Source organism: Lynx canadensis, chromosome D1, assembly GCF_007474595.2.
Source record: "Lynx canadensis isolate LIC74 chromosome D1, mLynCan4.pri.v2, whole genome shotgun sequence".
In the NCBI taxonomy this organism is placed as follows: Eukaryota; Metazoa; Chordata; class Mammalia; order Carnivora; family Felidae; genus Lynx; species Lynx canadensis.
This window is the reverse complement of record NC_044312.2, coordinates 58,648,431-58,673,984: the sequence shown is the minus strand read 5'-3', so window position 1 is coordinate 58,673,984 and position 25,554 is coordinate 58,648,431. Positions and strand designations below refer to the sequence as shown.

Sequence of the window (25,554 nt, the reverse complement as noted above, 5' to 3'; positions counted from 1 at the left end):
TTTATTATTTTTTGAGAGAGAGAGAGAGAGCGCGAGTGAGCGGGGGAAGGGCAGAGAGAGAGGGAGACACACAAGCTGAAGCAGGCTCCAGGCTCTGACCTGTCAGCACAAAGCCCAATGTGGGGCTCGAACTCATGAGCCATGAGATCATGACCTGAGCTAAAGTTGGACGCCCAACCAACTAAGCCACCCAGGCGCCCCTAAATTTTTTTACATTTATTCATTTTTGAGAGACAGTGAGAGCTGTGGAGGGGCAGAGAGAGAGGGAGACACAAAATCCAAAGCAGGCTCCAGGCTCTGAGCTGTCAGCACAGAGCCCAGTGTGAGGTTTGAACCAACAAACCATGAGATCACGACCTGAGCGGAAGTCAGACGCTTAACCAACTGAGCCACCCAAGTGCCCCTGAACTGGCGTATGTTTAGAGCAATTTCTTAGGGGTTGAATTGCTGGGGTGAAAGGTATATGATTATGACTTTGATGCTTTACAGAGGGGGGTCCATTACCAGAGTAAGAAGCCTGTTTCCCCACAGCCTCACTAAATGGGACCTGCAGTATTTTCCCAGTCTGAGAGGTGAAATGGTATCTCAGGGTAGTTTAATTTGCATTTATCTTACAGTGAGTAAGGCTGAGCATCTTTCCAGATGTCCAGGAGACATTTGGATTCTCTTTCAATGAATTGTTCATATCCTTTGCCCATTTTTCTCTTGGGTTGTTGGCGTTTTGTTTACCGATTTCTAGGAATCTTTAAAGTATTAAGGGGTTTATTATTTTCTGGGTTATGAGTTGTAGATATTTTTTCCAGATTTGTCACTTGATTTTTGACTTTGTTTATGGTATATTTTTACCATGCAGAAGATTTTGTTTTTATGTGGTCTACTTTATCAAGCTTTTATTTTAAGACTTCTGTATTTGGAGTCACATTTAGAAAGGCCTTTCCCACTCCAAGGTTATAAAGCAGTTTCCCCATGTTTTCCTCTGGTGTTTTATGTTTTCTTGTTTTGTTTTACATTTAAATCTTTGACCCGTTTGGAATTTATCCTGGTGTGTAGTGTGAGTTATGGCTCCAACTCTATTTCTTCCCAGAACTGGAGTATCTTTTCCAGGTGGGTATGAAGGCCCGAGGCTGTAGCTATTGAAGGTCAATGGCAGAGTGGTGAGAAGGGCTTGGGGCAACAGGAGTATAATGTGATAGCCAGAGATGGGGCATAGGCTGGTGCCATAGCATTCTCAAAGCCTCATCTCTGCTGTATGACATTGGACAAGTCCCATCCCCTCTCTGGGCCTAGAGTATACCTAGATTGTAGCCGAAGGGGCCCTGGATATCACCCTGAACCCAGGGCTGACTGTGAGGGAGGAGATGGCCAGCAAGAAGGACTGTCCTGAAGGCAGGGGCACAGAGGGTGGTGGCCATGGATCCAGCACCCACTGAGGCTGGGCTGAAGTGGAGGGGGTTGGGGGGCTGGCAGCAGAATTGACAGTGTTCCTGGAGTGGGCAGGCAGGAAGACAGAGAGGGGCGGGCATCCATTTAAAAATACCTACTGCAGCCTGGCACTGCAGGCAGGGGTGGGGGGCAGGCCCTCTGCCAGCCTTCCGGATCCAGGAATGCTGAGGGTTGCTGGGGCAGGCACACTATCAGTTAGTTGTCTGAGGACTGGGGGCCCAGCCCAGCTGTAGCCATATCATGGAGGTCCTCTTCTCTCCACCATGCAGCAGGCATCCTTGTCCTCTCCAGTGGAGAAAGAGGGACAGACCACCCTCTTAGGGACTACTCCTGGTACTGCCCTGGACTTGCTGTGTGACCTGGGGCCAGTCCCTGTCCGCTGGGGTCTCTATCCATCAAAAGGGGCAGTTGGACTTGCCTGGTGTGCTTCTGCCATCCCTGGCCCTCACCCAGATTCCAGTTTGGGTTCGAGCTGGGAGGGAAGAGCTTGAGGTCCTTACCTCTTCCCCCTTTACAGATGGGGAAACTGAGGCCATGGAGGGGACCCTGACCCCTGCCCTGCCATTGCTCTTCTTGGCTATCTTGGGCCCCTGGACCCTCCTCCCTGCCCCCACACGGCCTGTACCAACTCCCCACCCCCACTCCTGGGCCCCAGTGGTCAAATTCCAGGGCTGCCATTGCCATGGCAACAGTGGGCTCACAGGGCCCCTCCTCTCAGGGTTCTCTACCAGGCTGTTGTCCAGGGAGGAGGCAGAGAGGGCCTCCCGCCCCTGGGGGACTAGAGGGGTTGGGGGTGGGGTAGGGAGGAGGTCAGACCCAGCTGGTTTTGCATTTGTTTTCCAAAGGAGAAAATGGAAAAGGCACAAAGTGCTGCCAGTAAATGCTACTCTGTTGTTATCCCAGACACAGTGGGAGGGACAGAGGTGGTCACCTGGGCTGGGGACAAGAGAGCCACCTAGAAAGCCTCTTCCAAACTTGCACTTGGAGAATCGCCCCATGAAGGGTCTGAGACCAAGGTTTTAGAATGGGAGATGGAAGATCCTTCCCCAGGTCACCAGCATCCAGTGCTAATGCTGCCTAGGGACTGAGGGGCCCGGCCCATCTTGGGCTTTCTTCCAAGCAGACCTGCCCCATTGTGGAAGGAGTTACCATGGTACCATTGGAGGGGGTGAGCTCCTCGGCCCTGGGGTTATGCAAGCAAGGACTGCCAGGGGATGCTTACCCCGGGAGGGGGTTCGTCCACTTGACCTCTGAGATGACCTGCCTTCTGAGGTTCTCTGGTTATTCATAACCATCCAATATTTATTGAGAGCTCTGTTCCACACACTGTGCTAAGTAAGCCCTTTATATTCTGTATTCTATAGATGAAACCGTGGCACAGCTGTGGGCCTCCTGGAGGTTGGGGCAGCCACCAGCACAGTGTAGTCTCTGTATATGTACATATACATCCATATGTATGTCTGCGTATGTATATTTTGTAACATGGATGGTGCAGTATGCATGCTTCTTGCTTCTTCCGTTTAATATTACACTGGACATTTCTCCGTGGCATTTTAAAGAACTCCATAAGTGCATGATTCACACAGCTTTGTGGTCACTTCCCGCTGTTGTGAAGAAGGCAGGGTGAGTATCCTTGTCCTCTTCTGCTGCTGCTATCCCCTGGACTAGAAGATGCCTCCTCTCCTGCACCGAGGAGTAAATGTGGATATTCCGACCCCGGGGTGCCCTGTGGGCACAAATCCTGTCTGCTATGAGACCTTGAGCCCAGTCCTTAACTTCTCTGTGCCCATCTCCTCTTATGTACAGCAGGGTAACAATAGGGCCCACCCAGGAGGCCTAGCTGCAGATTAAAATAAATACTTGTAAACAGCATGAAGGAACACCTCCAGATAGATTAACTTCTATTTGTATGCTATTGCTCTCTTTTTGTCCTAGGCACAGCAGGTTAGTGGCAGAGGGGAGGATTTGAGCCCCAGCCTTGCCACCTCAAGAACCTGAGCAAGTTATGACTCCCCACTGAGCCTTGGTTTCCCCCCTGAGTTGCTGTGAGGATCTGATGAGATTAGGCTCTGCAAGCATTTTGTAAACTGTAAAGTGCTGGATGATGGATGCCACTTATTATCTGTATCAGGAGAGCAAGGCTGCAACTCCAGAAGCACAAGGCTGCTCAGAACAGAAGGGGAGTCACCAGATCTGGGATATCAGGACAGCTTCCTGGAGTGTTAGTCCTGGTCCTGGGGGCTTGGGACAGTGGAGCCTACCTAGGTAGACCTGTCTCAGTCTGACTAACAGCTGTGAATCCTGTTGCGTGTACGTGCACATACACATGCACACATGGGTGACTGTGGCTGCCCAGGCATTAGGACTGGTCACTAGTTGCTGATACAGAGCAGCAAGGCTTGGAAGCCGCTGGTCAGCCCAAGCTAAAGCCCATTTCTACCAGCATGGCCCAGACCCAGTGACAGCCCCTTGGAGGCTGGGGTGGAGGGATTGTTGAACAGACCATGTTCACCATCCCTGGGCATCTTGACCACCCTGGGCTTGTCTAGTATGATGGGAGGAGCTTCCCTGGGCTCTGGGTTGGGTCAGGGTACACAGGGTGTACTTTAGGGCCAGAGTGACTGATGAATGGAACTTGCTCCTCTCCTGGGGTGTCCCCTGGATCTTGGAATAGGGTAGGGGCAGGGGAGGTTGGGGCCTCAGTGCCTCCCAGTGGATTGGGCCCCTTTGGACAAGATTTAGTGAAAGAGCCCCAAGGGCCCAGTTCTAGCCTCAGCTGACTGCCTGCTGCCCTGGGGGATCTCAAGACACTTTCCTCTCTGAGCCACATTTGCCTATATGTAGAATGAGAAGGAATGGTCCTGTCTCTGGCTCCTTCCTTCAAGGAAGGCTTGAACATGGGAATTCTAAGGTTGCTGTTCACATTCATTACACAGAAACTTACTTTCATTCATTCACTGATTCACAAATACGTACTGGGCACTTACTGTGGGCCAGACTCTGTTCTAGGCATGGATACTGAAGTCTGCAAGTTCCAGAGGGGAGGAAGCACTTCTGCCTTTGTTCCAGCACCATCCACACCTAGAACAGAGATCAGATTAGTAGGTTGGTAGGAGCTGATAACACCTCAAGCTTCCCAGGCTGAGCCGTTGATGGTCTGAGTATAGTTTCTAGCACCGTTGTAAGTGGGGAAGATTGCCTCTTTTGTCTGCCGGGCTTTGAGAGCCCCCAGGATTATATCTACAACTCAGGCAGGCCCTGCCCCCTCCTCCTTGCCTCTCAGCTCCCTGGGGCTCTGGCCTGAGGCTGGCCTGGCCTTTCCCAGGGTGCCTGGCCAACAGCCCAGTGAGTCATCTTCCGCTCTAGAGGCAGGACACCCCATCCCACCCTGAAGACACACACAAATGGAGCCCACCTCCCCCCTCAGCTTGTGCCTGGGTTCGAGGGAGGGAGGGAGCCCGCGGGAGGGTCTGGAAACAGACACTGGATAACTTCCGTTCCCACGATCCCTTACCCCAGCCTCCCTGTGTGCTAGAGAACTGGGTGGAGATGAGGGAGGGGAGCCCTCCTTGGCAGAGCACCTACTGTGCAGCAGGTGTTCACTCTTATTTTCCAAGTGGGGAAACTGAGGCTGAAGGGAAGGAATGTTTGCAATAGCTAGAAAGTCACAGCCCTGGACCCAGACCATAGGGGCCCAAATCCCTGTGCGGTGTTCTATGCTGTGCAAGGTTTGGACATTTTGAGTGAAATAATTTATCAAGCTCAGAGGAGAGGGTTCTGGGAGGTAATCTCACACACAGGTTCTGAGCTAGGACTGGGGCCACAGGCCAGACCACTATTGCGGGCAGAAGTGTGCGCAGGGGTGGGTGGGTGCATTTCCTGGGAGCTAGGGTTGCCAGATTTAACAAATCCTGCTCTAAGGCTTCATTAGATTCCCAGTGGTATCCCTGCTCCCCACCCCTGGCCGCCAAGAGTGGGCCAACTTGGCCTCTCAGACTCAGATGTAGGTCCCGGAAGATCTGGGTTTCAGTTTCTCTACCTGAAAAGTGGAGATGACAGTCTAGCCTCTCGGGCCCTGGAAATGAGTAAATTCAGAATTTCTTAGCTGGTCAGGAGGTGTTTTTCACATCTGTTGGAGTCTGTCTATCCACCTACCCCCCACCTCCTGCTTCCGGCCATTATCCTTGATGTTAAGAAACTCTTCCTTCCCAAGCTGGAAGGTCCAGCTGTATCTTCTTGAAATTAAGTGGCGATGGGGGAGGGCAGAGAAGAATAAAGGGAAAAAACCCACATGAAAAAAGACCAGTTAAATTCAAACCACATGCCCCACAGCCTCTGCCATGCAGGCCTCTGCTGCCATCTGTGGGTGTCTGGCAAAAGTGCAGTTCTGGAGCCCAAGCTTTCTCACTAAGGTCCTGCCTGGCACAGGAAATCTAGGAGGATGGCCAGGCTGTCCATTGGCTGTCTCTGGGGTGACCTCACTTACCACCTCCTTCAGGGAGCATGGTGAGGAATTTAGAGTCCACCTGAACCCTCCTTCCTCCCTCATTTGTTTACAGAGGGGGACCTGATCCCAGACTGGGGAGCAACTCTGCTTAGTCACAGAGCGAGTCAGTCATTTGACACATATATATTGTGCACCTAGCGTATGTCAGGGACACAGGTATGAACACAGAGAGACCTGGTCTCTGCCTTTTTGGACCTTATAGTGGTGGGGGTGGCGGACACAGAGAGACCTTCCTCCTATTTCCATGTCTCCTATTGTTGCCAATCATCCAGGAAAGAGAATACAGCTTGTCACCACCTAGTTCAAGGGATTCTGGGCTTGGCTTGACTCATTTATGTGCTCTGTGACCCTGGTGAAGTCACTTGACGTGGCATCAAATCCCACCTTTGCCATGTCCAACTTCTTGACCTCAGGCATGTTGCTTCAGTTCTTGGAGGCTTTTTTTACTCATTTTTAAGATGGAGGTAATATTGTACATAATTTAGAGGATTGGTGTCAGGATTAAATGAGATAATGCATGAGGAACAGCACCCCACTAAACAGGAGCTGGTAGTAAAAGTAAGACCCCACCAAGGTTGTGGGGAGTGCACGTCATTCCTGGAGGCCCAGGAGGGGCTCAGGAGTGCAGTGGGTGGAGGTGTCTCTTCTGGGTTAAGAGGTGGCCGGCACAGTTCATCAGCCAGAAATTGGCCCTGAGCCCCAGCACAGGGAGTGAGAGCTGCCACCTTGAACCTCTTGTCAGCTATCAGGGTCAGTTTCTAGAAGGAGTGGTGAGATTTTCTAGTGCTGCTGAGGTTGGAGTCCCAGCTGGACTCCTCTGGGCCAGTAGATGAAATCTAGGTCTGTGCAGATATTATCCTCTTCCTTCCTTTCTCCATTTAGGAAATCAAGAACCTTGGGTTTTTACCCCAGCTATGCCACTTATTGGCTGTATGGCCATCGTTTACCTCTCTGAGCCTCAGTTGCCCCAGCTAGGTAGCTCTCACTCAGTCTTTCATGCAGTTGCAGCCACATAGTGACTGCGCTGGAATTACCTTGAAGGCATCCTCATTCATAGGTCTGGCAATCGTGCTGGCATTTGGGTGGGACCTTATCTAGGTGGTCAGCTAGAACACTATACACAGGCCTCTGCATGTGACCTGGGCTTCCACACAACGTGGCAGCCGGGTTTCAGGAATGAGTGACCCAAGAGAGCAAGGTGGAAGTACATGGCATTTTTATGGCCTGGCTTTGGATGTCACATAGTATCTTTTCTGCTATATTCTGTTAATTGAGGCAGTCACAAAGGTCACCCAGTTTCAAGGGGGAGGAGACATAAACCTCATCACTCTATGGAAGAGTGTCAGTCAGTACCACACTACAAGAAGAGCATGTGGCATGGAAAATATTGTGATAGCTATCTTTGAAAAATGCAATCTGCCACACCTTCCTGGGGGTGGTTAAGAGGGTAAAATAAGACAGTGATGTAAAGTCTTAGCCTGTGCCTGGCACATATTTAGTGCTCAGGAAACAACAGCTATAGCTTTTTTTTTAAGTTTATTTATTTAGTTTGAGAAAGAGAGCATGAGCACGTGCATGAGCAATGAAGGAGCAGAGAGAGAGGGAGAGAGAATCCCAAGCAGGCTGTGCACTATTAGCCTGGAACCCGGCATGGGGCTCCATCTCATGAACCGAGATATCATGACCTGAGCTGAAATGGAGAGTCAGACGCCTAACCAACTGAGCTACCCAGACTCCCCAGCTATAGCTACTTTTGAATATTATTGAAGTGGCCCTGACTTTTCATTTCTGCCATGGAACCAAACGGACTATCACCCACTGATGGGCTGTACAGTCACACGGTCACAGAAGACCACTGACAAGAGTATACACAGACATGTGGGTGAGTCCACACAGATGAGACACACATTGTGTCACTCACAGTCCCACCTCCAGGTGCACACAGTCCCACCTCAGCAGGGCAGTGGCCTTCCTGTGGCAGGAAGGACCTGAGGCTCCTTCGGTCCTTGATCTCTCCTTCCCATCCCCAAACATATTCCCCAGAATTCTTGGGCCCACGCTGAGCAGCCAGTCCCGAGGGAGCTCTGTGGCTTGGACACTGCCCTTGAAGTTGCCTATGAGGCTTGGGAACTTGGTGGAGCCTTGAGAGGCTCCTCCTTCCGGAAGAGAGTGTCTATAGGGGATAGGCCATGACCTGGGAAGGCAGGGGGAAGGGACAAATGACAGGAGAATAGGGAAGGGGTCTCAGACAAGAACAGATGGAGATACTGGTGCCCCAAGAGGAGAAGTGGCTTGTTCAAGGTCACATTACTAGTAAGTGGTAGAGCCAGGGATGTGAGGCCAAGCTGTCTGGCTTCAGAGTCTGCCCTCTTAATTTCTATGCCAAGAAGTCCCTCTTTTGGAACTTTGGTCTCATTGATGAACCTGAGGACCTGAGGAGGGCAGCACCATCAGTGAAATGAATAGCCCACTAGGTTGGGAACGTTCAGTTCCCATAACGGTGGACATTGATGGGGTCAGGAAGGGCAGACAGTCCATCTGGGCAATTAGCCAGGGCTTGGTTCCCAGAGAAGAGCATCCTCCTTGATTCCAGCATTGCCTGTTGACAGCATTTTATTTTCCACCCAAACCATTCTGCGTCAGGAGAACCTGTTTATGTAATCATCTCGGTACAAATGAGGCTGGAGAAAGGTAATGCAGACTAGTGCACCAGGAAGGTGGGGGAGGCCAAGCTGAGTGCACGAGGCTAAGGGGAGGTGGAGACGGGCTCTCCTCACAGGGGAGGGGGTGGTTTTAAGAGCATGGGCCCTGGAGACAGTCACCTCAGATGCACCCCTTATCAGTCAGGTGACCACTCTGAGCCTCAGTTTCCTTGTTTGTAAAATAGAGGAGAAACAATAACAGCCTTTGATGTAGGGCTCCCGTGGAGATTAAAGGAGCCAGGGCTTGGAAAGCAATAATGGGGTGCTTGACACCTGAAAAGTGTTCAAACAGCATTAGTGATGGTGAGGATTCTAAGATTATGGTGTTCCCAATCTGGTTTGGGCAGCTCTGGGGTCCAGACCCTCTGTGGCAAGTACTCATATAGAGCTATGCAGATATGAAAGGCTGGAGACCCCTCCCCACCCCACAGGAGCCTGATGAGACCCACTGCCCCAGAACCTGCCTTGCATTTGTCATTCCTTTTTCAATTCCTATCTTCCCACTTAGACTGTGGTACCCAGCAGGGCATAGACCTCTTTTCTTATCTTTAAATCCCCAGCATAGGAGTGCCTGGATGGTTCAATTGGTTAAGCATCTGACTTCGGCTCAGGTCATGATCTCATGGTTCATGAGTTTGAGCCCTGCATTGGACTCTGAGCTGACCGTGCAGAGCCTGCTTAGGATTCTTAGATTCTGTCTCCCTCTGTTTCTGCCCCACCCCCAACTCATGCTTTCTCTCTCTCTCTCTCTCTCTCAAAATAAATAAATAAACGAAGAAATTAAATCCCCAGCGTAGTGCTTGGTACCTGGTAGGTACTCAATAAATACTTGTTGAACTAATCAACAAATGAAAAAATTAAAACTCAGTTAATTACCCATCTATTGAACCGTGTGTCCGTGTAGCCATTTGTGGGTTCATTTGTTACTGATTCATCATTCTATTCACCCCTCCACTTAGTTATTCACCTATGATCATCCTATTCATTTAGTCAGCCATTGCTTATTACCCATCCATTTGTCCATCCGTGTGTCCTTTCTCATGACTGGGTCCCAGTTGGTCCAGCACTAGCTGCAGGAGGACCAAGTGGCCCCAAGTGGGCAAGAAGTCTTGTAGGAGGTCTTGGGGGAAGCCCACAGTGGGAGATGTGTCTGGAGGCAGGTAAACAAGGTATTGGATTTCTTTTAGAGATGGGGCAATATCAGCTTACTGGGGGGAGGTAGGGAGGGTTAGGTGTTCCCCAGGACTAGCAGAAGGGTGGTCCCACCCAACTGGGGTGCCCAACCTGCTTATCCTAGTGGGGTGGTGGTCTTGTGGAGCAGAGCCCTTTTGTCCCCTCTCACCTTCCCTTGACTAAGGAGGATAGGAGCTGTTTGGTGGGAGGAGGGTGGTATATGTGTTGTGGTGGGGTGTGCGGTATGCAGTATGGAGAGGAGGGCCCTTACCAACCATCTCATATACTTATAAAAACTATTCTGAGCCAGACCCACTCCAAACAACCATAGATACCCAAAAGGAAAAGAGACGTCAGTACCTAAAAGGGGAGTTCAGTGGAACAATAACAGAACCAGACCTGCTCAGGGGTGCTCTGGACATACATGGTGCCCCCAGCCCCCTTCCCAGCTGACCTCACTCTGAGGGGCTCCAATGCCCATGCCTTTGTGGGGGTGATGCCTGGAAACTCTGATTCAGCAGCTATATGTTCCTGTTCCTTCTCTCAGCTTCCTTTCCCCACCCCACTAGCTCCCCTGTTGCCATGGCAACAGGCTTGGATGTAATTAGCCATCTTTAATGAAGCTGCAGCACGCAGTGCCTTAGCATCAAGCCCAGCCCCCTTCTCCGGGGCAGCGGCCTCCTGAACTCTGCCATCTGGGCACCCACATGCCTCTGGATTTCTTGACCTCCAAATGTTGTTCAAACCCTGCCTCCTCCAGGAAGCCCTCCTTGAATACCCCCTATCCCCCAGGCAGAGGTGACTCCCTCTGCTGAGCCCTATGTATTGTCTGGGAGCTCCTGGATGCCAGCCAGAGTGGATTCATCTGTGCAGGGCCTGGTCCTACTGAAGTAAGGGAATGGATGCACCTTACTAACAAGCTATGCACTGCCTCCCAAAAACTCAGAGGAAATGAGGCCCCAGATCATTTAGCTGGAGAGAGGGTCAGAAGGAGGAGGAGGTGCTCTGAGAGAAAGCCAGCTGTGGGTTAACTAGCCAGAGTGATCAAGCAATGGGCCAGAGATGGGCCCTCAAACCACAGTCCTCCTACTAGTGTGGGATTATCTTTGGGACCTGGCTGTTAGATGTGTCCACGGGGTGTGTCCATCCTCTGTGCTCACATCATCACTCAGTCAACTGGTCTGGCTCTTCCAAACCCTCCCCCCATGTGCCCAGCCCTGAGGGGAGGAGAACTGTAAGCCCCACCCTCAGGGAAGTCCATAATCCATCCCATTGGGAGGGTAAGAAGCAGATGGACTCACTGGAATTCTTGGTTCAAACTAGGGGCAGAGGAGGGCTTGGGGCCCTACTGGAGGACCCTTGTTCCGCCTCCCAGGGGCAGAAGGGGCTCGGCCAGGACATGTGCCCTGAGAGGGGAAGTGGTGGCCAGGCAGGCTCTAGGCCTTGAAGGCTCTGTGCTGCCAGTGCACAGATTGCTGGACCCCGTACAGAGTTTCAGGTCAGGTCAATAGGGTAGTTTGGGGGGGAGTTGAGAATATGCATTTCTAACACATTTCCTGGAGGTACACAGGGCCTGCACTTTGAGAGCCATTGCCATAGAGGGACCAGCAAGGGAGTTGGTGCAGAGCACACACTCATGCTTTCATTCATTCTTTCATTCAACAAACTGGCTTAGGGTTACTCTGGGCCAGGCCTTCATGGGACACAGGAGAGACAGATGGGTTCACCAATTGTTTAGGCAGCACAAACTTAGCAAGCACTTCTCATGTGTCAGGCTCTGCCCCCTAATGTAGCCTCACTGCTCTGGGAGCCCTTGCCAGGTGGGGGTCACACCTGTTTTCTCTTTCTACTCTCTTGGAATTCTCTGTTCTTGTTTTCATTGTTGACTTCTTTGGGATTGTCTGTTGGGGAGTTAAAATTTTAGTTTTGGACATTTTGGACTCCCTGAGGAGGCCAGTGCTGCTGGGTCCATGTCCTGCCCTCTCAGGAGAGGATGAGAAATAATACCCTTGGACGGGGCTGTAGGATGTGGATTCACCTGGTTGAGGGCTAAACAGGGGAAGGTGGCAGGGGGGCCAAGCAGCACAGGAGGCTGCAAGGGCCAGCAAGAGGGGTTGATCCTGTGCCATGGGACTGCCAGGGGAGGTTCGTGAGCAGGGAATTGCAAGGTTTGCCTCCCTGTGATGACTGCTTAGTGTATTAGCCAACATCTATGTGCAGAATGCTGTGGTTCACAAAAGGGACATGGACCCCCGCCCTCAGGGAACCTACAGTCTCCTGGGAGGAGATGGTCATCAATCTAGCAATTGCTCAAATGTGTAATTACAAACTGTGATACCTGGTTAAGAAAAACTGAGAATCTTTGAGAGCACAGAGCAGGTGTACCTGGCCTAATCTGAGGATCAGGGAGGGCTTCCCTGAGGAGGTAACATTTACACTAAGATTAATCTTTTTTTTTTAAAAATTTTTTTTTTCAACGTTTATTTATTTTTGGGACAGAGAGAGACAGAGCATGAACGGGGGAGGGGCAGAGAGAGAGGGAGACACAGAATCGGAAACAGGCTCCAGGCTCTGAGCCATCAGCCCAGAGCCCGACGCGGGGCTCGAACTCACGGACCACGAGATCGTGACCTGGCTGAAGTCGGACGCTTAACCGACTGCGCCACCCAGGCGCCCCTACACTAAGATTAATCTTAAAGGAACAGCAAAAACACTCCTAGAAGAGGGAAAAGGTGTCCGCCAAGGCCCTGAGGCAGGAGAGAGCCTGGTCTGTTTCTAGGAGATAAAACAGAAATGGTTGGGGGCACCTGGGTGGCTCAGTCAGTTGACTGTCCCATTTTGGCTCAGGTCATGATCTCTCGGTCCATAGGTTCAAGCCCCGCATCAGGCTCTGTGCTGCTAACAGCTAGGAGCCTGTAGCCTGCTTTGGATTCTGTGTCTCCCTCTCTCTCTGCCCCCCCACCCCCACTCATGCATGCATGCTCTCTCTCTCTCTCTCACAAAAATAAATAATAAACATTAAAAAAAATGGTTGGGGCATATCAAACAAGGCGAGAGAGGGATAGAGGGAACTGCCTTGGGCAATAGGGTCAGAAGATCTCCACTGTGCAGGAAACCCAAGGGAAAGCAGGTTTGGGGGAGGGCATCAGGAGTTTGTTGAGTGTGGGAGACCTCATACACTAAAGGAGTATAAGGTCAGCAGAGCTGAGGCACAGCAGACGGATCCCCAGTCAGCTGCAGGGTGCATGAGAGCCCCTTGGTAGGAGGTGGCAGCTAGTACAAAACAAAGCTCACCCTGCCCCCTCTCCTGATTAAGTGGTTCTGGGATGGGTTCTGACATCACCTTCAATTTGAGGAACAGATCCTGGGGATCATGCTTGGAAACATTCTGAAGCATCATCTAGCGATGTGGTGGGGGTTGTAAATGCCCGAACCCCTCCTCATGATGGGGGGTGAGGTGAAGGGGGATAGGACTGGAATTCTCTGATACTGTCTCAAATACAGGATTCAGGTCAACTGGGTGGGGTGGGAGTAGGCATGACTCAGTGTCGTCTCTTTCCTTTATGAGGCCCTTAATGCTTTGCCCCTGGATGGGAGAACAATGTCAGTTTCCAGAGATGCGCATCCCTAAATATGTGCGCCTGTTTGTGCTGGATTATAGTTGTGTGAAGACAGAAGCGTGTGCCACTGTGCAGCACTGGGTCGGGTTCATGTGTGTCAGGGTCTGTATGGGACTACGTTGATGTGTGTGCCCTTGGCCTTCACCCAAATGTGTATACACATCAAGGCGGGAGGGCAAGTTTCTATGTGCATGGGCTTCTTCTGTGTAGATCCGTGCATGCCCCTGTGTGTGCCTGCGTGGGTACAGGTGTGGACAAAACGTGCATGTCTCAGTGTACTTGCCTTTGTCGACTGGTGTGCGCCGACTTACGTCCTCAGAGGGGGATGGGTCCGCAAAGGGAGGCCGCTGCGTGGGGGAGCGGCGGGGGCGAGGTCGGGCCGCCCGCTGCGTGCTGGGGGAGACTGGGCGGCTCTGAGAGGGTGGGCGGAGCAGGGTGGGCGAGGGCGGGGACTCCCCTCCGCTCCCCTCCCCCGCGCCAGCGGCGCCAAGCGCGCCTGGCTCGCTGGGCGCACTCGCTGAGCAGAGGAGGCAACAGCGCCGCCGCCCGAGTTTTCGCTATCAGATCTACGCTGGAACTGACACCGCGATAGCCGCTGCGGCGGGGCTGAGCCCCCGGAGGGAGTGACGGTGGGAGAGAGGGGGCCCGTCGTCCCCCGCCGCCCCGGCATCTCCGCCCTGGCGGCGGCCCGGCCGCATGCTTCAGATGGTGAAGACCCTGGCCCAGTTCACCATCGCGCTGGAAGATATGCGCGATCTGGGCCCGGCCACCGCCTCCGGGGAGCCCGCCAGGAGCAGCGGTGCTGACGCTGAGGAGCCTGGGGAGGCCCAGGTAGGGGGAGGGGAAGAGACAGCCAGGGACCTGGGTCGAAACCTAGAACTCAGCGGATCTGGGCCTGAGGGAGACATGGGTCCTACTGAGAGCGCAGGACTGGGAACTCGGAACAGGCACACCAGCTGCGTGGCCACGGGCCTGGGGGCTCAGAGACTAGTGATGGGGGCAGGGAGATTGAAGGTATGAGGAGCCATGGCAGGGGTGGTGTGGCTGGCAGAGCACTGAGGTTTGGTGCCACCAGAATGCAAGCTTGGGATGGCAGAAGGGCTGGCAAACTCAACTGGGGTGAGAGGCCTGTACCCTGAGATCCAGCCTCAGCAAGGCCTAGTGGTACTTAGTGCCTGATATGGATCAGCCTGTAGGCAGAGACTGTCTCCAGAGGTATCCTGGGTTCACAGGCTCAGGAAGGGAAGGTTTTACCAGCCTCTTTCCTGCAGGCCTGTTGCAGTCCCAGGTGTATATATGTGCTGGGGGATGGGAAGTTGAGGGTAGCCAATTTTGCTCCCCCCCCCCCCTTGCCATTCTCTCCCTGCCACTGGACCCGCTGGGCCTTGGAGGTGTCATGCTGTGCTGTCCCCATTCCTGGCTCAGTGCTCTTCTCCTCCAGGGGACGGGGAGGGAGAGGCTTCCAGGGGCTTTTTCCATGCCTTTGTGTGTTTCTCTGGGCCTGGATTCTGATTATCCTGCTCTTCTGGGCTCCAGTGGGGGCTATGGTTCTGTCCCCCCCCCCCCCCCCCCGCTCCCTGTGCTGTGGTGTTTCTCCCCACCACCTCACATCTCTGGGCCGAAGGCCCTGGTTCTCAGCTAGGTGGCTTGGCTGCATTTCTTTTTCGTCTCTTTGTGGAGTGTCTGGCCTTTACAGCTTCTTCTGTGTACGTGTGTCTCTGTCTTCATGCTGTGTATATAGGGTTTTAAGCTTTGGGTCAGCATGTCCCAATCTTACTGGTAGGAGAGGCCCCCCCCGCTCTGTCTTCCTGCTGTATCCCTTTAGCCCCCCCCATCCTCCCTCCCACTTCATTGCTCCATATAGTGAAGGTCTAGGGATGGAGCTGTTGAGGGGTGACGGGCTCTGGGGGAGGCTAGGCCTACAGGGCTGTCCCGCCCAGAACAGGTGGGCCCGCTGATCTGGTTGACAGCTGCATTGCCTGTCTCTTGCTTTCCCTGGCTCCCCCACCCCCACATACACTCACACCCGTGTCTGGGCACGTGCAGAAGGGCACTCCATGCAGTGACAGAGAGCTGGCCTTATTTTCTATGCCTCTACCTGACAGCTGAGTGACAAGCCACTGTGCTTTCAAGCAGGGAGGAGGCTGGGAAGGGCGGGTGTTGCAGCGTCAGCCTCCCTGTGTGAGTTACCCCAGCCCTCTGGGCCCATCAGGCCCAGCACCAACCCTGCCTCCCTCAGGAGGCCTCGCTGCCCATGACCCTCACCACTGGGCATAGCAGGGCCAGGTCCAGGGAACCTGAGGGGGGAGGGTGACTGTGCGGCCCAGGGCCGAGCCTGGTCTGGTTCTACTCTAAGGGAACTCCCTGTCCAGCTGGGAATTGAAGACCCAGTGTATGTGGAGGGAGCTACCCTGCTTCCCAGCTCTTTGCTTTCACAGTACTGGGAGGGAGGCTTTATTCCTTCCATTTCATAGAGGAGAATGTGAAAACCCAAGGCAGTTAGATGGCCCAAGGTCACACAGCTAGTAAAGGTATGGCTGGGACCCTGTGTCCCATGGCTAGCCAGTCAGTCTGGGTGAGAACTCTGGGTGCTTGGGCCCTCAGACTGAGCTTGAGATGGCTAAAGAGACTTGGGTCCTCACTCTGTCGGTCAGTGGCTGTGTGACTTTGGGCAAGTCCAGTCACCTCTCTGACTTGACTTCCTCACTTGTAAAGTAGAGATGATGACACCTGTGATGCAGAGCTGTGAGTGTGAGGTGGAAATGAGGTCATATCTGTGAAATGCTGAGATGGCCCTGAGGGACAATGGGAAGATTGGGCATCTGGGCTTTTTCTTGGGGGGCCCTTCTGGTCCTTGATGCTCTCCCAAACTCTCCATCCTAAGGTGAGCCCAGCTGGTCTTCCCTCCCACTGGAAGCTGCCCAGGTGTTCTAAACGCCTTCAAATCACTGAGGATAGATGATCTGAGGGCTGGAGGCTCTACGGCAGGGCCCAGTGTCTTCTCACCAAACAGAGTCTGCAGCTGGTCGGAATGGAGCAGAGCCAGTCTCCTCCCCTCCCTCAATGGAGAGTCATTCACACCTCCCAACCCTAAGTTCCTAGCACGGGGGTCTACTTTTCTGAGTGTCTTATTGTTGACAGGTTTGGGGAAAGACCTGACCCCAAGTCCCTGGGTCAAAGGGAGAGGGTCAGAGGGAGGAGAGGCATACCATGAGCAGAGGGGTGAGCAGGGGCTGGATCAGGCAAGGCGAACAGGCCTTGGGCTTGGGTCTACTCAGCAAACATAGACCCTGTGCAGAGCAGTGACCAGGGCAGCTCCACTGGTTGAGTCCCTACCATGAGAGGCTCCAGGGATGGGGAGTGGAGGGATACCACAGACATGGACACCTAACCTTCCATTGCCACATGCAAAGAATATACACTCAAACCCAACAAGCCTTGATGGCTGGAGACTGAGACAGGGTCCAGACAGATGTCCTGGCTAAGTTGAGATAAGGCTTGGGGGGAGCGTGGGGAGGGGAGAATAAGCCCCAGAGATCTGGGGCCCAGAGGAGGCCTTGCTCAGAACCACTCCAGGGACTTAGAGGTGACCTGGAGTGGAATCCCTCACCAGGAAGGGAAGCTGTTGGAGCTGGTACCATCTGGGAAGGCTTCCTGGAGGAGTGGGCCAGAGGTATAGGAACTGGTGGCAAGGGACAATAGGTAAGCTGGGTCTCAGGGAATTGAACACAGAGAAAGCATCCTGTGTCTGGCTTCTAGCAAAGCCTTCCCATTGAATAGGGACCGCCCTGTCAGGGATGCACACCCTATCCCTGGAGGTGTGGGTGCAGATTCTGGGCAACCCCTTAGGGACTCTGTACTGTAGATCATCAGATTCTTGGATGGAGGCATTAGTTTCTGGGGCTCCTTTTCCCCATCCTTAAAATGGGAAGAAGAATAACATCTATCTACCTCACAGGGTGGTCAGAAGGATGAAATAATGTATAATGCTTAGAGCAGTGCTTGGTGTGGAGTAGAGCTCAGTTAACCTCTTTTTTACGAAGAGACCTGGGATCTAGCCTTGTCTGAGAGTGGGTGAACCCTACCCCCACCTGGCTGTGTGACCTTTGGCACCAACTTCACCTTTCTGAGCCATCTTTTCTTCATCTGTGGCAGGAGGTCACAGTTTCCATGCTCAGGAGTGGTTTGAAGCCCAACCTAGAGGGTCTGACCCCACAGCACGGATCCTGAAGGTGGGGTTTTCAGAGTTGGCAGCTGGAGTGGGGGGTAGGCTGGAGGCATCTTCCTTTGCAAACGTGAGAGTTATTGATTGTTTTGGATCCTTTCCAGAAGCCCAGTGGAAAACCATGAAGTAAACAGTAGATAACCAGGTCTGCCAACAGTCATGGGGGTGGTGGTGAAGGATTGAGGGGCATACTCTGGAAAGGAAGGAGTTTGAGATGCAGGGAGAGGGCCCTCCCTGCACAGGGAGCATCTGAGCAAAGATCTGACAGAGTGGAGGTCTACGGTGATTTGGGGTAACAGCCAACAGTCCTGGATGGTGGGAATGCAGGCCTTGAAGGCCAGGGAGAGGATGTGGATAGGTTCTCTGGGTCTACGTGACTGCAGGTGGCGGGGTCTGAGGGGAACAAGGCTCTGCTCACCCTCTGTTTTCTGTCCCCCAAGGACATGCGGAAGCACGTGACCATGACCCTGCTGGACACAGAGCAGTCATACGTGGAGTCGCTGCGAACCCTGATGCAGGTGAGGCTTGAGGCTGGTCCAGGCCCCTGAGAGTGGCCATTCTGAGTCTAGGAGGCTGTCAAACATATGGAAACAAACCCACTCTGTGGACAGGGGATGGAGGCTAGAGAAGAGAGGAATGACCCTGGGACACATCACCCTTCCATGGAGAACCCCTCTTATGTGACTGCCCCAGAGGAGGAAGCCCCCCCTCCAGGGCAGGAGAGATCTTAGAGGGGTCTTAATGAGACTAGACCAGGCCACCCCAGGGCAGGTGCTCCCTCCTTTTACTGTTCTGCCACCTACCTCTGGCAGCCCTGGTGCCTGAGCTTAGATCTGTGACCCACCCCCAGTGTCCCTCCTTCCATTTTGTTCATTGATTGGGAAAATATTTGTTGAATGGAATAAAATGTTGAGCACCTGTTGTGTGCCAGGTCCTGTTCCAGGTGTAGGCAGCACAGGGGCGAATAAGAGAGACAAGCCACTGCCACAGGAGCTCATAGTCCTGTCGGGGACATAGCTGAGTATATGGTCACTGTGAAAGCATTGAGAGAGCACCTGTGAGGCATGGGGTCAGGGAATTTTCCCTGGAGGAGGTGCTAGCTTCTTCCTGACCTGTCTTCTCGGCACCAGGAACAGCTTGTGCAGAGTTGAGTAGGAGAGGCCTGCACTTTTGGAGGTCCATGTGGCTGGCACAGAGCACAGAGGGTTGGTCCTATGGTGATGCTGGGGGAGCCAGCAGGGGCCACATGGTAAGGACCTTGCATACCAGGAAGAAGGTTTGGGCTCTACCAGGGGCCCTGGAGAATCAGTGAAGGGCTTTGAGCAGGGGCGGCATATAGCCTGACTCATACTTTACAACATCTTTCTGACTCCTAGGAAGGTGGGCAGCGGAAGAGGAGGCCAAGGCCACTGAAGGTGGGTGGGGGAGGAGAGGCCAGGACCCAGGCAGAGGCAACAGGGAGGGAGAGTTGGGGACAGACATTCAGGAAGTGGAGTGGTCAGGCCAGGCATGGTAAGTGGTTGGTTGTGAGGGGCAAGGTGGGGAAGCCCAGGATGAGACCTGGGCTCCCGGTCTGGGTGACTGAAGCACTATAGGAACTCCACCTGTGAAAGGTGGGGCAAGATGGCAAGTTCAGGTTCAGATGTGGAAAGGCCCTGGAGCCAGGATGCATATGAGGGTCTGAGGCCTAGGACAGAGAACCTGGATCTGAGCTGAAGTAGGGCCTGGTAGGCACTGTTGAGGACAAATTTACTCAAGCCACCTAAGTAGAGTGAGAACAAAGGGTCGAAGGTAGAGCCCTGGAAACATCCAGAGTGTTCATTCGTTTACTCCACAAATCCGCAACAAGCATCTTCCGGGTGCAGGTAATGTTCTCTGTGAGGGTTCGGCAGTGAGCATGAGTGATCAGGTCCTGTCTCCTGGACTGACAAACCATATGTGAGGACAAATGAGGGTGCAAAAACGCATGGAAAGTGTGTCTGGAAAAACTGAATATTGTTCATCCAGAAAGAAATTTTGACACACACCACAATCTGGACGAACCTTTGGAACGTTATGCTAAATGAAATAAACCAGTCACAAAAGGGCAAAAACTGTATGATTCCACTTACATGAGGGACCTAGAGTAGTCAAATTCATAGAGAGAGAAACATAGAACAGTGGTTGCCAGGAGCTGGGAGAGAGGAATTGGGGAGTTCATGTTTAATGGGTATATAGTTGTGGTTGGGGAAGAGTAGAAAGTTCTGGAGATGGATGGTGATGATGCTTCCACAACCACATGAACGTATTTAATGTGAGTATACCAAGCTGTACGTTTAAAAATGATTAAAATGGCAAATTTTATGATGTACGTTTTGCCACACAAAAAATACATTGCTTTTATATGTTAAAAAAAAAGTGCACAGAAAGATGAGAACACAGAATGGGGGCCTGCCCTGGTGTCAGAGGCCAGGGAGGGCTTCTCTGAGGTTGGGGTATTTAGCTGAGACCTGAAGGGTAGGTAAGAGCTAAGTAGGGGGAGAGCCCGGAGGGGATCATTCTGGCAGAGGGTACAGCAGGAACAAAGGCCAGGGGGCTGGAAGAAACCCAGAGTGGTTAGCGGTGGACAGGTGGTCACTGTGGCTGCTGCAGAAGAGCTGGGCTTTATTGTAAGCACATGGAAGTCACAGAAGGGACACAACCAGAATGCTATCTTTAAGAGGTTGCCCCTGGCTGCCAGGCGGCCATAGTCACGCATGAGTCTGGCGGTGGGGGGGGGGCGGTCCTTTGTTGTCCTTTAGGTAGGAGCTAAAGGCATTGGGGTCAAGCAGTCCAGAGTTTGAGTCACTTGTTTCCCTGCTGGGTGATGCTAGCCTAATCACTCGCTTCTCTGAGCCTTGGTGTTTTTGTGTACAAAACGTGACTAATCATACCCATGTCCCAGTGCAAAGATTAAAAGGTAATGAGGCTGCTCATGCCTTGTTCACAGACAGGAAGCCGACGGGGCTTGGGTATGCCTGGCCGTGCGCGGAGGCTTGCGGAACCTGCAGGTGGAAGAGCCAAGGGAGGGTAGTTCTGAGGAGGCCAAATTGAGAGTGTTCATGGCCAGGGATGGAGATGGTCAGGAGAGTGTCAGCTGAACCCAAAGACTGTCACTCAAGGCAGCCCTGGTGTGTCGGAAGGAAGGACTGAGGTCCAAGCCAGGCCACCAGTGTTCAGACCTGGCGCTACCTCTTACCCGGCCATGTGGCCTGGAGCAGGTTACATAACCAGTCTCTGCTTCAGCTTCCTTGTCTGCAGAGTGGGAATAATAATAGTACCTACCTTGAGTGCAGATTACAAGAAAGATGCACGTATAATTTAGCATACTGCCTGGCAAATCTGTGTGTGTACATGTGAGTGTGTGTGTATAAAATCACATTTAATCCTTGCATTAGCGTTGTGAGGTAGATATCATAACTCCCTCTTCATAGGAGGAAATGAAGGCTCAGAGAGGTTAAGAAACCTGCCCAGGGTCATCCGTCTCTTAAGTGGTAGTCTAGTCCATTTGGGCTGCTAGAACAAAAATTCCGTAGACTGAGTGGCTTAAACAAATACAGATTCAGTTTTCAAAGTTTTGGAGGCTGGGAAGTCCAAGATCAAGGTGCTAGCAGATTTGGTGTCTGGTGAGGACCTGCTTCTTGGTTCATAGTCATAGATGGCCATCTTTTCACTGTGTCCTCCATGGTGAAAGGGCCAAGGGAGCTCTCTGGGGCCTCTTTTATAAGGGCACAAATACCATTCATGAGGGCTTCACCCACATGACCTGCTCACCTCCCAAAGACCCCACCTCCAAATACCAGCTCGTTGGGGATTAGCTTTGAGCCTAAGGATTTCTGTGGGACACCAACAAATAGTGATGTTAAGAGCTGACATGTATTGAGTGCTTAATATGTGCACTTTACATAACTTAAATCATATAAATCTCATTATAACCTTCATTTTACAGAGGATGAACTTGAGACACAGAGAAGTATAGTAATTGTTCAAGGTCAGAGAGCCAGGAAGTGCCATAGCCTGGGTTGAATCCCTGACACCCTGACTGTAGGGCGCTTTCTCTCACCAGCTAGTCTGCACTGCCTGAGCATAGGTGGTATTCAATTCAAACTGAGATTGGACTCCACAGCCCTAGTGTTCTCTCGCAGTGACCACTGCCCCCCAAATTGATTGGTATTGTTCCTGCAGGTCAGGGGCCTCTTTTTTTTTTCTTTTCTTTTCTTTTCTTTTCTTTTCTTTTCTTTTCTTTTCTTTTCTTTTCTTTTCTTTTCTTTTTTGTAATTGAAGTATAGTTGACACACTATGTGACATAAGTTTCGGGTATAGGCCAGGAGTTTAAAATGAAGGAGTTAAACACCAAGGGTAATAGCCAGAAGGAGATGGGATTTGAACCCAAGTCTTAAGATTAAATCTTTCTTCAGTGTCACCCTCACCCTTTGAGTCTTTCTTTAACCCCCAAATTCCCAGCTAACAAACCCCACTTTCCCTGACCCAGCCCCCTTCTCCCAGCACTCCTGCCCCTGTCTTGTTTCCCTCACAATACTTACTGCCTTGTGACATCCTGTGTAATAATTTTGTTATTTTATGGTGCTTCTTTTCTGCCTCCCTCCACTGAAGTGTTAGCTCCACAAGCACAGGGACTTTTGTCTGCCCTCAGGGCTGTCTGGTGCTTAGAAGTCCGGACACTCAGTAGTTGCTCAGCAAGTATGTGATGAGTGGGTGCAGGTGTTGGCTCCTAGGAGCATCTATATCAGTTTATTCTTTCCTCCCACCGTGTGCCTGCTTCTGTGTGGGGCACTAGGATCCAGACATGAGCGGCTTAGCTCCTCTCCTTGTGGGGCAACAGCCCCTGCCACAGAGAAGGCCCTGGCTCAGACTGGCCTAGGAGCTGTAAGAGGGAGGCAGCCTGCCTGCCTCCTCACCATCACCTCCCGACCTTTTAAGAATGCCCAACCAGGGGGCACCTGGGTGGCTCAGTCAGTTAGGCGGCTGACTTCAGCTCAGGTCATGATCTCGCGGTCTGTGGGTTTGAGCCCCACGTCGGGCTCTGTGCTGACAGCTCGGAGCCTGGAGCCTGCTTCAGATTCTGTGTCTCCCTCTCTCTCTGCCCCTCCCCTGCTCATGCTCTCTCTCTGTCTCTCAATAATAAATAAATGTTAAAAAAAATTAAAAAAAAAAGAATGCCCAACCAGACTAGAGGATTCTGTTGAGCTTTAGTTTTTCAGGGCTGTTTTATAAAACAAGCCAATTTTTCTTAATGTTTAATATAAATTTTACTGCAACATTGCATTACTTCTTCAAGCATCCTCAGTTCTTTGGTTTGTAGTGATAGTTTGGGCCAGTAGAGGGCGACGTCTCCATGAGCACGCCTGCTGCTAAGCAGGGCTGTGCATTCTCAGGAAATACCACTGATTTGAGGTGAAAAATAGTTTTAATCAGACTGACTGGTAGATCTGAAAACTATGAGAACGTGCTCAGATAGTGGCACTAAAGGCCTCCCATGCCCCTCCTTGCTTCATTTTCCTGGCAGCACTTCTCGTTTTTGACTTTCTACATGTAATTGATTCTAAGATGCATCCTTCACCTTTTAACATCTCTGAAATCCAAGTTCATCCTATAATAGATGGCATATAATAATTGGCAGAAATTCCTTGAAGAGTTTATGAAATGTGGTTTATTTTTGTTTATTTCTTTTATTTGTGTGTTTGATCTGACTAGATTGTAAGCTCTGTTAGGGCAGGGAATTTGGTCTTCCTTGTTCACTGCTGTCTCCCAGTTCTTAGAACGGTGCCTGGCACATAGTGAGTGCTCAATAAAATATTTGCTGAGTTGGTGTGTGGGGGTCTCCCAGGAGCCCAGTCTTCTTGCTTTCCTCACTCCAAGCTCTGTTTGTTCATGCATCCAGCTAACTTTCCTGAGCCTACTTACCCCCATCTTATGTCAGGCCCTGGGCTGCACAGTGAGGGGCATGGGGATAGGTCTTCCTGTCTTCCTCCTAGAGCTCTGAGTCTAATGAGGAAGATCCAGGAGGCATGGCCACTGAGTTATAGACCCAGGAGATTTCCTTTGCACCTGTACTGGTGGGTTGGGCTATCATCCCTCTGAGGGTACTTGTACTGACCCTGTGGGTCCCCCAGGGCTACATGCAGCCACTAAAGCAGCCAGAGAACTCCTTGCTGTGTGACCCGTCGCTGGTGGACGAGATCTTCGACCAGATCCCTGAGCTCCTGGAGCACCATGAGCAGTTCCTAGAGCAGGTGCGGCACTGTGTGCAGACCTGGCATGCCCAGCAGAAGGTGGGAGACCTGCTTGTCCAGTCGGTGAGTGGCCCTGCTACCCATGCAGCAGTGCTCACAAGCTTGGGCCCCTCCTGGAAGGGGCTGCTGCTGCCATGGACCCCTCACCCACACGCACTCCATCTGAACACTGACCCTGATCCCAAATCCAATACCAGAACTTGAGCAGACACTGGCACTGACTGCAGCCTCCGGGTTGACCTGAATCTAGACACTGCCCAACCCCAGAGCTTGGCTGGACTCTGGCATGGACCCCAACCCCATCCAGATACTGATTCTGATCCTGGACCCAACTCTGGTTACAGCACCTGAATTGGTGCTGACACTGATTTAGACCTCCAGTGGATGCTGATATTGACCTCAACCCTTACGGTAACTAGCCCTTTTTTCCATCAGGCATTTTAATAGGAATAGCTAACTACTTGGCACCTGGGTGCTAGCCATTATTCTAAATATGTTATAGGGGGCTCCTGGCTGGTTCAGTCGGCAGAGCATGGGACTCTCGATCTCAGGGTCATAAGTTTGAGCCCCACATTGGGCATAGAGCCTACTTAAAAATAAAAGTTTAAATATGTTATGTATATCCATAAGTGTAAGAGAAAGGTGCAGTTATTCCCTCGAGTTCAAAGTTGACTCTGTGGCATAGATAAAAGTGACCAATCAAAGTCACAGTTAGTAAGTGGTGGAAGATTCAACTCCAGGAAATATGGCTCCAGCGTCCACACTCTACCCCACCCTGTGCTCCCTTTCACCACAAGCAGACTTCTGCCTGGGAGCTTTTCAGAATCCTACAATAGTGACTGGGACCTTAGAAAAGGTACTAGCTTCAAAATTCAAAAAGAACTGTAAAAGCAAAGCTGATAGGCACACCTGGGTGGCTCAGTTGGTAAAGCATCCAGCCCTAAATTTCGGCTCAGGTCATGATGTCACGGTTCTTCAGTTCGAATCCCAATGTAGGATTCTCTCTCTGCGCCCCCCCCCCCCCGGCTTACTCTCTCTCTCTCTCTCTCAAAATAAATAAATAAACTTAGAAAAAAGTAAAACTAATAAACATTTAATTCAATGTCTATAAAACCATAACATGCCATTTTCTTTCATTGTTAAATTTAGTATTCATTTATACGAACTTACATTTGAAAAAACTTAAGTTACATTTTGTTATTTTGCCAGAATTCCCAAGAATGCATGATGATGACTGATAAATCGTAGCCAAACACAAACTAAATGGTTATTCAGAGCAAAATAATTTCAAAAGCAGAATTGTAAAAATCCTTCCAAGAATTGTACTAACAAAAAAAATATATTACCTATTTTTATAAGATGTGGGTGTTTTTTCATGTGTTTGTGATGATGTGGGTGGGCCTGTGCCTAAGAAGGTCTTAGAAGGTGCCTGCTGACCTGGAACTGATGTGGCAGGAACCTTGGCCCAGCAGTGATGGGACCCCAGTTGAGTGCTGACATCTCTAGGCTATCACTACCCTCAGTGTCACCAGGTTCCTCCGCTGTCTGGACTGTGATGCTGACCAGGGTCTGACTGGAGCAGAAGCCCTGGCCCCAGGGAGGGGTCAGCAGA

The 25,554-nt window shown here is 51.6% G+C and overlaps 1 protein-coding gene across 1 annotated transcript in view; it reads left to right on the top strand.

The window, feature by feature from the left end:
• ARHGEF17 (Rho guanine nucleotide exchange factor 17) overlaps nucleotides 1–25,554 on the top strand; it is a 58,333-nt gene that overhangs the window by 20,298 nt on the left and 12,481 nt on the right. Inside the window, exons 2-3 of the mRNA XM_030331146.1 lie at nucleotides 18,111–18,188; nucleotides 23,823–24,005. Of these exons, the coding sequence (XP_030187006.1) occupies nucleotides 18,111–18,188; nucleotides 23,823–24,005 (261 nt within the window). The remainder of the gene's footprint in view (nucleotides 1–18,110; nucleotides 18,189–23,822; nucleotides 24,006–25,554) is intronic.